The 12,671-nt window shown below is 37.0% G+C and overlaps 1 protein-coding gene and 1 pseudogene across 1 annotated transcript; one reads left to right on the top strand and one right to left on the bottom strand.

Moving 5' to 3' along the window:
• The first annotated feature begins 311 nt into the window (after positions 1-311).
• On the top strand, positions 312-1,167 carry LOC112515251 (annotated as a pseudogene).
• Positions 1,168-4,950: 3,783 nt separating this feature from the next.
• On the bottom strand, positions 4,951-10,299 carry LOC112509263 (asparagine--tRNA ligase, cytoplasmic 1-like). Its single transcript, XM_025114125.1, has 6 exons — positions 9,781-10,299; positions 6,992-7,582; positions 6,181-6,437; positions 5,976-6,105; positions 5,785-5,843; positions 4,951-5,304 (listed from the first exon to the last, which is right to left on the bottom strand). The coding sequence occupies exons 1-6, from the start codon at positions 10,258-10,260 to the stop codon at positions 5,121-5,123; spliced, it is 1,701 nt and encodes a 566-aa protein (XP_024969893.1). The 5' UTR covers positions 10,261-10,299; the 3' UTR covers positions 4,951-5,120.
• Between the last annotated feature and the right edge of the window lie 2,372 nt (positions 10,300-12,671).

Below are 12,671 nucleotides of genomic sequence, written 5' to 3'. Positions count from 1 at the left end.
GAAGAAGACAAGTTCGAATTTGAAGCAATTATTCAACATTGTCGTCAGCTTTTAAATTTAGTTTATTGGGAGATGCACAAAAAGAGTCAATCCATGCACCGACAAGATGATCAGCTTTCCATTAAGTCCTGAATAGATAAGTTGTCTGCGGTTAATCTATCTGTATAGGTTAAGAAAATTTTTGTTTGCAAGAACTTTTTATAAATAAATAAAACATGTTTCTTAATCGAGATGGACATGTTTAGAAAAAACTTATCTTTAAAACTCTTCACCTGTAAATTTACTGAATAAATCACTTTTTATACCATTAATCCACACCCAAATAGTTACTTTATTTCAATTATATCTTTTAATGTGATGGAGAACTATAATTTCATAATAGGATGCTGTAATGGGTTATTCCATTTAATTCAAAAAATTTATTCACTTCTGGTACACCGAGATCTCATAACCAATTCAATTCCATGGATGAGAGCCGGCGTCAACCTCCGGTACCGAAAACAGTGGTGGTTTGCGGTGGAGGAATCATCGGAGTTTGTACGGCTTACTTTTTAGCCAAGAAAGGCATCGCCGTAACGCTCATTGAGAGATCATCCATAGCCTGTGCCGCATCGGGCAAAGCCGGCGGCTTCCTCGCACTTCATATGTGGGACGATGGTCCCCTCTCATCCTTGGCTTGTGTCAGTTTCAATCTCCACCGTTCACTCGCGGAGGAACTCGACGGATCTCGATCCTACGATTACCGTCCACTTACTGCCCTCACCGTCTCCGTCGACGAATCGGAACCACCACTCAGATGCCCTATTCTCCCGCCGTGGGTAAACGGCCGAGTTAAAACCGAAGAAATCATTGGTACGACGGAGACCAAAGCCCAAATCCAGCCGCAGCTGTTCACTCGTGGCCTACTAGCCAAGGCGGTGTCGGAGTATGTGGTGGAGGTTGTGACGGAGATAATGGAGAGTATGGCGGCGGAGGAAGAGGGTATGGTGGTGAAGGTGGATGGAGGTGGAGTTATCGGTGGGGACTGGGGATGCAGTGGTTTCGGCTCTTGGGCCGTGGACTAGTAAGTTGACTGAGTATCCTCTATATTTAGGGTGTATGACTGATGGTCCGGCCTGGGACCGGAACCGGAACCGGGACTGGCCCAGCCCGATTTTTGAAAACTAGCCGTTTTTTCTCTAAAATTAGCCGTTTATGACCGTTAGAGCTGATTTTTAACCGTTTTTTGACCGTATTTTTTAATCTTTTTGGCCTTCAAAACCATATATATAAGTATATGGATTATGGATTTACATATCAACTTATAAAACGTAAAAAAAAGTTCACAATTCTCAGTTTCTCGTTATCTTTTGTGACTTCGGTTCATATTCGTTTCTCGCTTCCACTTCACAATTCTCATTTCTTTTTCTCTCTATCATACAAAATGGCCAGTGAACAACATAATGTATCAAACGAACAAGTTGTCCAAGTTCTTGCTGAACACGGACGAAAGTCCGAGATTTGGAATTCATACAACTTGGTGATCCTCACGAATGGGGAAAGAAAGGCACAATGCAAAATGTGCCAAGCTTTACTAACGTTGGAAGAAAATTCTACTTTAAGGCGGCATACCGGAAAAACATGCCCGGGGTTGAGGTCGGGGCCCGATTCAAGCCAACCGATACTTGACACTCAAGGTCAAATATGGTCGTTTGATGCCGAGTTGAACCGACAAATGACAACACAATGTGTTATTCAAGTCGGTTTGCCTTTCGGACATTTCGACAACTCTCACGTTACAAAGTTGATCCAAAAAACACTACAACCACGATACAATCCAGTAAGTCGTCAAACCCTTAGACGTGATGCAATTAAAATGTGGAAAATGTGTCGAGGTGAAATGCAACAAATGTTTTCTCTTTTGCCTAGCAACGTTTCTTTAACGTGTGATGTATGGAGCGCATCACACGGAGTGCCGGTTTCTTATATATGCATAACGGCACATTGGATTGAGCCGCAATCGTGGCATTTATTCAAACGTGTAATCGCGTTTGAACAGTTTGGTGCGCCACATTCGGCTGAACGCCAATTTTCAGTTATTAAAAAATGTCTTGCATTTTATGATTTATATGCTAAAATAATTAACATTTCATTTGATAACGCTAGTAATAACAATCTATGTGTGGAAAAATTAAAGTGTCATTTGACACCTATTTTAAACGGTAAATTATTTAATACATGTTGTTTTGCACACATAATAAATTTAGTCGTTCAAGACGGTTTAAATACTTGTAAACCCGTAATAGATAAGTTTAGACTTATGTTGCAGCGAATTTTCACAAATAGTAAGAAAATAAATGCGGAATATAGAAAATATTGCAAAAACGTTGGTTTTAAAGCTTTGGGACCAATGTTCGATATACCCGTTAGATGGAATTCGACTTATTTTATGATTGAAAATTTGATAAAACAAAAAAATTATATTTTTTCATTTTATACACAATATTACCGCAAAATTCTATTGGAAATCTTGATTGGGCTGTGGTTGAAGGATTATACGATATTTTAGGCGATTTTAAAAATGCGACAACACTTTTATCCGGTATTTATTATCCAACAAGCCCTTTACTTTTAAATCAATTATACATTTTGGCAAGCAAGATTGCACGATACGAAAACCATTACGATTGGGGAAGTTTGATGAGTTCAATGAAAAAGAAATTGTTAAAGTATTTTATGAACATCCCATTTTCTTTTCTATGTGCTGCGGCGTTAAACCCGTATTTAAATGTTATCGGTGTTGAAGCTTTAATTACACAAATATGTGTGGCATTTGGTTTAGATACGGCTACGGATAATTCTTTTTCAACAGAACAAAGACGTTTGTTTAATCGTAATTTTCAAGATTTATTTGATCATTATAAACATTTTTATGGAGGAGGAAACAAACAACAAAGCTCTTCAAGTAGATTTGATAACGATTTGGATGAATTAAATATATATGTGCATACTAACTTTGTGACCGCATGCCCCACAAATGATGTTGAAGATTTCGAAAAAATTGATCTATTAGATTTTTGGAAACAAAAGCAACCTCAATTCCCGTTTTTGGCATGCATGGCACGTGATATACTAACAATTCAAGCTAGTACCGTAGCTTCGGAGTCTGCTTTTTCTCTTAGTGGCAGGATTATTTCGGTACGTCGGGCAAGACTAAGCCCGGAGTCCGTGGAGTGTTGCATTTGTTTGAAGGATTACTTGGATAGTGTTTATAGAATTCAACACACGACATCGTTAGAGGTGGAGATTGAAGAGGTGGAAGCAAATTTGGAAGAAAATGAAATCGCCATGGAACTAAGCACACAACCAACTACAGATACCGACGACACTTATTCTCAATATGACGATGATGAAGAGCTCGACATTGATGACCTTGATGACCAAGAGGCTATTAAAAGATTTCAAGAGACTGGAAGTCTTCAAATCAATCCGACATTGGATACCGATGATGAATAAGTGTATATTCAAATAATTGAATATTTGAATGTAATTTTAATTTTATTAAAAGGTATTTTAAAGTGTATTTAAGTGACTCAATTACAAATTTTTATAATATATTCAAAAAAAATATCATTAAAAAACTAATAAATTAATTTTTAGAAAAATATTTTTCTTGGGTACGGACAGGTTACCCATAACCGGTTATGGATCAAGTTAAACGAGCCCGAGTAGGGGTGTTCAAAAAAACCGTTGGACCGTTCAAACCGGCCGAATCAAGTCAAGCCAGATCGTTTTTGGCGGTTTGGGCAGTCTGACGGTCCGGTCTGGTTTGGAAAATAGCAAAACCAGACGGTCCGGTCTGCGGTTTGGAACCTTTTTTGGGAGGTTTGAAACCTTTTTTGGGCTGTTTGGACCAAACCGACCGCCAAATACATTTATTTATTTATTTATTTATCTAATTTAATATTAGCAACCCAACTTTTTAACTTATTGACTATGACCCAAATATATCTCTAAGCCTAACATCTAACAAAATCAAAATCGAAGCCTAAAACCATTAAACCATTGAACATATCGACGCATTTGATATCGACGATCTCCAAATTTTGAAATCCTTCAAAAACTCCATCAATCTATTGATCTTTCTAATCTATGGTTTGATTTCAGTGCACATCATCAAGTTATCAACCAAGTGATTCAATGAACTTAGATTTGGCTTCTATTTTGTTTGGTCAAGAACTCAAGACTCAAGAATTGAACCATTGAAGATGTGAAGTCGTGAATTTTGTTACTCAATCAATACTCACAGTAGAGTTGTAACTTTGTTATTTTCTTTGTTTTCTTATTTGTTATATATTTATTTGTTTGTACTTTGGATTGCTTCAACTTTATACTCAAGAGCTGCTTAATTATTACATTTATTTGTTTAGATATTTTGTCTTGTTAAAATGGATAATTTAATCTAAAATTCAAAATTATATATGTTTTTTAAGTTTAATATTTAAAGTCCATTAAAGGCCCAAACCGCCTAAACCGATCAGACCAGACCACTTTTTCGTGGTCCGGTTTGACTGGTCTGGGCGCTTGATGTCAAACCGCTCGATTTGAAATTTTTATAAACCGTCATTATGGTTTGGTTTGTGGTTTGAGGGGTTAAACCGCCAAAACCGGACCACGAACACCCCTAGGCTCGAGTTTGATGACCGGGACAAGGACCAAAGTGATGCTCATGACCGGGACCGGTTACATTTTTTAGACACAAAGACCAGTAAAATGCCCAAACAGTTGGCTAATTTGCTCATATTTGAAAAAGAGGGGTTTATTTAGAAGTGGACATGGTTGTTTGGGTATTCTCTGGTCCAGCCACCGGTGCCGCAATGGTGGTAATGCTACCATCGTTGATCTTAATTGCTTCAGTCCTGCTAGATTTGTTAGAAGCCAAATCTGATTCTGAATTATGATTTTTTTTATGTGGATTTACTAATTCATCGCAATGGGAAGTGAAAAAGTCGTTTAACATCATCACACAATCAGTACATTAAAGAAACAAGTAGCAACAAAACCTTACTAGTTGTATTTCTAATAAATACTAAAGCAAAAGGGAATCAGATGTGTGTATTTGTAGTATTGTCCCATGTACCTCAAAGATCTGCTCTTCCTGGATACCTTGGAAAGGGAATTACGTCCCTAATATTGTCGATTCCAGTTGCAAAAAGAATCATCCTCTCGAATCCTAGACCGAACCCACTATGCTTCACGGTCCCATAGCGACGCAGGTCAAGGTACCACTCGTATGGCTCAAGTGGCAGTCCCATCTCAAGAATCCTGCAAAATCCATTTAGATTGTTGACAATAAAGCTTAACAAACAAGAAGTTGGTTAAAATACAAGGTCTACCGCCTCCTACGTTCTTGTTGGATATAGACTCACCAAGGACTCTCTTCCGATCGATCTAACCAAGTTTCAAAATTTCCTATTTGATACCCATTTTACTTGATAACTTGCTGGTATTTGTAACATTTAATGACCATGGATACTCATTAAAGGTTTTGAAAAAGGGTTACAGCTAAAACTTGACATTCACGTCATTGTTAGAAGATCAGCAAGTTACCCATAAAAATGGGTAAAAATAAGAAACATTTGCAACTTCTACATTAAATAGAAAATTTTCGAACTTTGTTACACTGATTGAAAAAAAAAAATCAAAGTTGCACTACATATGAACCAAGGCAAACTTAATTGCATTTTGATGCATTTTACCCTCGTAAAAAGAGAGAATTAGATTGGTGTTGTCTACTTGTCATACCTTTCTTTGATGATCTCATAATTCTCCTCTCTTTGGCTTCCTCCAATTAGTTCACCCACCTATTGAAAAACACAGAATATTAAAGCATCCTACTTAATATTTGCATGTTCCAAAGTTATTGCTATACGATTCGACATAAACAAGTTTTGCTCTAAAAAGCATATCCAAGAATCCATCAAGAAAAAACCGACCTTTGGCACAAGAACGTCCATAGCAGCTACTGTTTTGTTATCGGGGTTGACTTTCATGTAAAATGCTTTGATCCCCTTAGGATAGTTATATACAATCACAGGCGACTCAAATTTGGTCTCTGTCAAGTATCTACGCGGTGCAAGATCATGAAATTAGTTATATACAACAAATATAAAACATGTACTAAGAATAGCAAAATCATACTTTTCATGTTCTGATGCCAAATCAATTCCCCATTCTACTTTGTTCTCAAACTTGTGGCCTTTAGAAACAGCTTCCTCGAGAATTTTAACTGCTTCTGTGTATGAAAGGCGTATGAAGTTGGTTGAAGCAACCATTTGTAGCCGTTGAATAGCTTTTTTATCAAACTTTTCAGCCATAAATTCCATATCATCGTAACAGTTGTCAAGTAACCATTGGCATAGAAACCTAACATATGCCTCTGCACACTTCATATCATCCTGCATAAGTGTAAGAATGTGTATTTAGCAAGGTTTAAGATAAATATCAGTCTGCTCAAAGTGACTATAGATTGATATGATTGATGTCCAAAAATGTCATGAGAAAATCTTAATGATGGTTTGGAAGTGAATTTAGTGTTTCATGTTTCTAAGCATGTAAATATTGTTCATACAAGTTCCAAACATCCATTTCTTGACTTCAAAAGGAAATAAGGGTGCGTACAGGACCAAAACTTGTTGTCCCATGTTTAGTGTGGGACATTAAGACCAGGAAAGGACAGGACTGACCACCAAAATAGGTGGAACAAAAATCAGGGGGATGGGACAAGATTGGTAATTGCTAAACTACCCATGTCAAAATTAAAACCCTAACACCTTGCACAATTCTTTCACCCGCCTACCTCTCTCTCGCCCATCAAGTCCTGTTTGCATACCAAAAGCAGACTAAATGACTTGACCCCCTCTACAATAAATTGTTCACATACTAATTGATATCATCTATCATTATCAAATCCATACTTCAATAAATAGAGGCATTATGATAAGCCTTATACCTCAATATCCGCAAAAGCTATTTCTGGCTCAACCATCCAGAATTCGGCAAGATGCCTTGAAGTATGAGAATGTTCAGCTCGGAAAGTTGGCCCAAAAGTGTAAACACTACTAAGTGCACAAGCAAAAGTCTCAACTTGAAGTTGTCCCGAAACAGTTAGAAACGCCTGACGGGCAAAAAAATCTTGACCATAATCAACCTTCCCATCCTTCTTAGGAATACCAGGTTTTTGGTTAAATCTCTCTTCAAGCTTTGAAAGATTCTCTTTTGCTTTAGTAAGTTCCGCAACTGCAGCTGTTATTACAGATTTACCAGCTTTATCAGACTTCAACTTGGCAACTATTTCACCTTTTTCCTTGACAACACCCTTGGCCATATCCACTTCTTCTTGGGATGGAGGAGGATTTTTTATCAGTTCTTTTTCCAACTTTTCTGCTTCATTAATCAGAGTTGTGACCTGAAACATCTCTCCAGCACCTTCACAATCACTGGTGGTGATGATTGGAGTATGCACGTAAAGAAACCCGTGCTTTTGGAAGAATGTGTGAGTTGCAAAAGCTAGTGCATTACGAATTCGAGCAATAGCAGAAATCTGAAACAGTAATAGAACAGATTATGATCAGTAACATTTTAAGAAAGAATTGTAAGTTGGAATAAAATACCAAACTGTTAAAGTGGGTGCTTCAATACGTTACTGACACTGCAGACGATATTATCACGGTAATCTAGAAAAAGAATGGCATTCATTTCATCAAAACGAATAAAGACCTTCATATCTCCATGTGCAGTTCTGCACTATATGCATCTGGATCCGATACTATACCTTCAATCATAAAGCATTCTTCAACCATTTTGAAAGATGAAGCTATTCATTTATCATCAAATCAAGTGCACTATATGCATCCGGATCCTATAGTATTACTATATCAACCAACAAAGCTATCCACTTAGCAAAACGCACACATGGTCCAACCAGAAGTATATTCCTCGCAATCTATGCCATTTTATCTACTACCCAATAGCATACACGAGTAGACAAGTTTTTTCAGACTCTCAAGATACAAAATCACCAACATGCACAACACAATTGGGATTTGATTGTGTTTTACCTGCCTAAAAGCATGGGAATAGATATGTTAATCAGGTCAGAAACATATTGGCTTACCTTTTACTTAGGTAGGTAGCATTTGGAGCACAGATTAGATGAGAGAGGACATTTCTAATTATCTGTCTTGCTTTGGTAAGCTGGACAACACAGTACAAAACTGTTAAAATTACTAGATTTCCCCTAAAATATTGTTTAATATTTATTCCATCATATAATAGTTATCAATGACACAAATCAACCAAATATTTAAATAATTTGTATTTATAAAAATTATAAAATGCCAAATCACAAATAAGTGAATAACCAACATTAAAAGTTTTAATACCAGTAGTTTTAATAAAAAATACCAAACATATAAACATTCCAACACAACATACATCCAAATTTAAAAGTGTATCCACAAAATTACACAACATATTTTAAGACCATTAGTTGCCAGCATCTAAATCTGTCTTCACCAACTAGTTTAAAATCATCATCCAAGCCTTCCAAAATTGATACAATTGGTTAGTCCCTAAAACAAATACCCATATGTATGTTTCCATGGCACCAACCAAATCCCATTCTCTTCAACTCATTACTCAATCCATCCATGTTGGGTCTGATACCAATTTCTTCATCTGATTTGTAGCTTCATGAATTTCAGAATTTGTTTTCTCAGCTAGCTTCGATAGCTCATTGTATGACTTTTTTTTTCTGTTCCTACTCAATCCTTCTCCTTCATTGAAAGAGACAAGACAGATGCGGCATTTGAAGCACTTGGAATGGGGAAAACAACTAGTAAAGCAACAAAGCTGGAGCAACAAAGTTCATGCGTATACCTACTGTAAACAAAAACAGATCTTGTCTAAAAGCTAACAAAAACACAACATGGTATACCATTTTAAATGAAAACGCTGAACAATCTAAACATAAACATATATGAACAGATATACCATTTTAGCATTATGAACTATCAATCTAAACCCTAAACAAATATGAAAAAAAACATGTCTGGACCATCAACCTAAATCCTAAACAAAAAGCATTTCCCATTACCATTTTCATTCAAACTAAACCTATACATGGACATGTGCCATGCAACTCACATGTAAAAATCACAAGCAGTGAGCAACAATAGTTTGACATTGAGTTTTACAGGTTTCTACATAACATGTATAACATGATTAGATGAACTTTTCTAAAATTCAATCATAATAAGTTTGGAGGATGCCCAATATCTGCATTTCTAGCAAGTACCATTAAATAAAGAAATCTATTTTGACTTGTGTGCTCGTAACATTTATGGGCTATATGATTACAACAGCAAATTTGACAATTACCAGCTTGTCTAAGGAAATAGTACCCCTTAAAAGAGCTACGTAATATTCTTTATCTCATCAAACCTAGCATATCTCAAATATCAAATTGATGTGGACTTTCTTTAGATGTATATAACACCAAAAGTCCAAAAAAATTTCTATTGATGATACTTGTTATACATTTCAATGTCGTTTGATACTCATCTGACGTTTGAGATTCATTCTTACCTAATCATTCTCATTTGAACCTTCCTCTCTCTCTCTCTCTCTCTCTCTCTCTCTCTATATATATATATATATATATATATATGTATCTATCTATATATTATGTCATGTGTAAGCATATGTATGCACAGACAAACAACGAGACGAGAAACTTACAGTGTTAGTTCTGGGCCGAAGATGAACGTAATCCCTCAAAAATTCAAGTGTCAATCGCGTTTTGGGCAACGGATACTTAGCGGGATCCACAGTCCCAACATCTAAGACCTTCGAAACCCTAAGTTCAATCGACTGCTTCCCCTGTTTATCTTCAGGAGGCATCTGAAGCACGCCCTCCACGTGCAGGCACGTGCCAGTGGGAGTGAATTGGCCTAGCGGCGCTACATCGGAGTAAATTATCAGTTGAAGGTTCGCCGGACAGGATCCATCGTTAAGTTCAAGGAACGCAAATGATCCCTTGCCTTGTTCTCTCCCTTTCTTCACCCAACCGCCTACCTTCAAGGTCTTCCCGGCAAGACCAGCGCCGCCATCAGGACGGCCTAAAATTGATCGGATCAGAACACGTTGTGAGAATTCGGCTTCTTCGACAGTGTCGGAAATTGTTAACTTATCGACCGGCAGCACTCCATCATCTGCCATTGGTGGTAGCTTGAAGCAAAATGAGTGCTGATTGTGTCTCTAAACCCTAACTACTTTGTGACTGCAATGTGTCCGTATTATACCATTCATATCTCATTGTTACACATTCACCCCTCCAACTATTGAGTTATTGTCATGAGTCAGCATTATGTTTGAATTTGATTTTCATAGTTATTTTAGACAAAAATACAAATATGAAATATTTATATAATTACAAAAAAATAATTATAAAATAAAGTAAATTACAATTTTGGATAATATGGTTTGCAACTCATATATGTTTAATCCATACAACTTAAAATATACAACAAAAAATTTATGATTTGCATTTTGTTTCCGATTTTAGTACTTTACGCTAATAGTTACTTTATCAAATGATTTTATATATTTAAGAGCAGTTTGGTCATTTTACATATATTTTTATTAGTTTTCTTTTATCATGTGAGTTTTCATTTCATGTGTACAATTATTAAAACATTTAAGAAAAAACTAAAGTTGTTTAAGGGTTGTTAGGTATTGGCTTATGGGCTGACTTAAGCCGGTATGACTTATTCGTTGGTCATACATTGTTGTTCGCTTTTGGCTTATTCCATCACCCGATGGCTTAACTGGTCAACCGGAAAAGTTGAGTCATATGAACTTAGCCACTTATTCAACCCTTTATTCAAAATCCGTTATTTCCCTCTTTTCCCCCAAAAATGAACCATACCTACGTGGATCAATTCATTCCCTGCCAACCCTACCGTTACTATTCACGAAAGACTCCAGTTGCTCCTGTTTTTCTTGCTACTGACAGTTGGGCGTTGCTTGCTCCTACAGTTGATGGAATTCCGGCGGCTGGTTGTACCTTCTCAACAGTGGAGGAGCATACAATCTGTTGTACTGAACACGTCTTCGACCGAAATTTGACATGCCTAAAAAAAACCTACACAATAAAGTTGAGGGTTTCAAGTGATGATCACCGAAACCCAGAGAGAATACATATAGATATACGTATATCAAATAATCATGCACATATGTATCAATGTTTGTGCATAAATGAGGGGAAGTTTTATTTGATTGAAACTAAACAACTGGTTTTCAAGGTTTAAACTGCGATCGAAGTTATACAAAAGTCTTTTAGGGTTTTGAAGAGAAAGGAAATCGGAGGCAAGAGAGAGAAATGGGTCTCTAGCAAGTGTTACTTTGGTTTGACAATGGGAGGGATGAAGGGGAATAAACCGACTGGAAGTGAGGATGCATTTGTATTACCATGTGCTTTATTTTGTGGTGAATGTCATTTGATCTACTTGTTGTTCTTGTTATGGGAACCTGATGTAATAAAATTAATCCGCAAAAATTTACAATTAAAAGTAAGTTGTTCAACATTTTTATCAAACTGTTGTTTTATTCAGACAAAAATAAAGACCGGAGGTAAAATGGTAATTTATGATATTCATATTGTTTATTCAGCACAACAACTGAACAACAACTTATTTGTTAATATACACACGACTATATCAATACGAACATTTATATTCATACAGATCTTAACAAAAAACGAACCAAACAACCTCTAACCCCTCAAATCGGCCTCCCCCATATTCAACGAGTCCAGTGGCACCACCGGCGGCCTACACCCATCTCCCACTCCCCTCCATTTTTTTAACTCATAATTTTCCCATCTTATCCCTTTTATGCTTCCCATTCTCTTTCTCTCTCCCTTTCTCTTCCCCATACATATACATATATATATATATATACATATACATATATCTATATATACATATATAGGGGCCTAATCAAATGAGAACTAATTAGTTTGTGGTAACTGTAATAACCAATGTGAGCCAATCATTTAAATAATTAATGTTATATCCTAAAATAACATAAAGGGTAAATTGGTAATGTTTATAAATCATAAAACCCTAACCCTCTTGTTCTTCCTTCTTTCATCGACTAACCCTCTTTTCCTATTGCTGCTTCTTCTTCTTCATCAAGCCGGCCGACGATCTTCTTCATCAAGCTGGCCGACGATAACGCCGCCCTCTCACTCCCGCTGGAGATTGAACAAGGTATTGCTTTCATAACTTGTCATGTTGGATCCGATTCCATCAACAATAGAAGATAGAGGACCATTCATCACAGGGGCAGATCGGCTTCGCCTCCCTCCCGTGGAAACCCAATCTAAGATGCGGCGGCACAAACCTATTCGTCTTTGGCAACACCGACGAATCCTTACTCTGTATCAGAGGAAACGTCAGATGAGACAATGGTGGAGCCAACCCAGTTCGACCGAGTGGGCGGAGGGAAATAGAGTCCGATTCTACCCGAGGCTGATCTGGTGGTTGTGTAGCAGGAGGAGGAGATGGTTGCCGAGGAGAAACGATGGGTTTGGGAGATGGGCGACTCAAGACAAGCATGTTTCCACA

The sequence above is a fragment of the Cynara cardunculus genome (assembly GCF_001531365.2).
Source record: "Cynara cardunculus var. scolymus isolate 2C chromosome LG 1, CcrdV1, whole genome shotgun sequence".
NCBI classification, from domain to species: domain Eukaryota; kingdom Viridiplantae; phylum Streptophyta; class Magnoliopsida; order Asterales; family Asteraceae; genus Cynara; species Cynara cardunculus.
The sequence above is the reverse complement of the archived record's forward strand: the minus strand, read 5'-3'. Positions and strand labels throughout refer to the sequence as shown.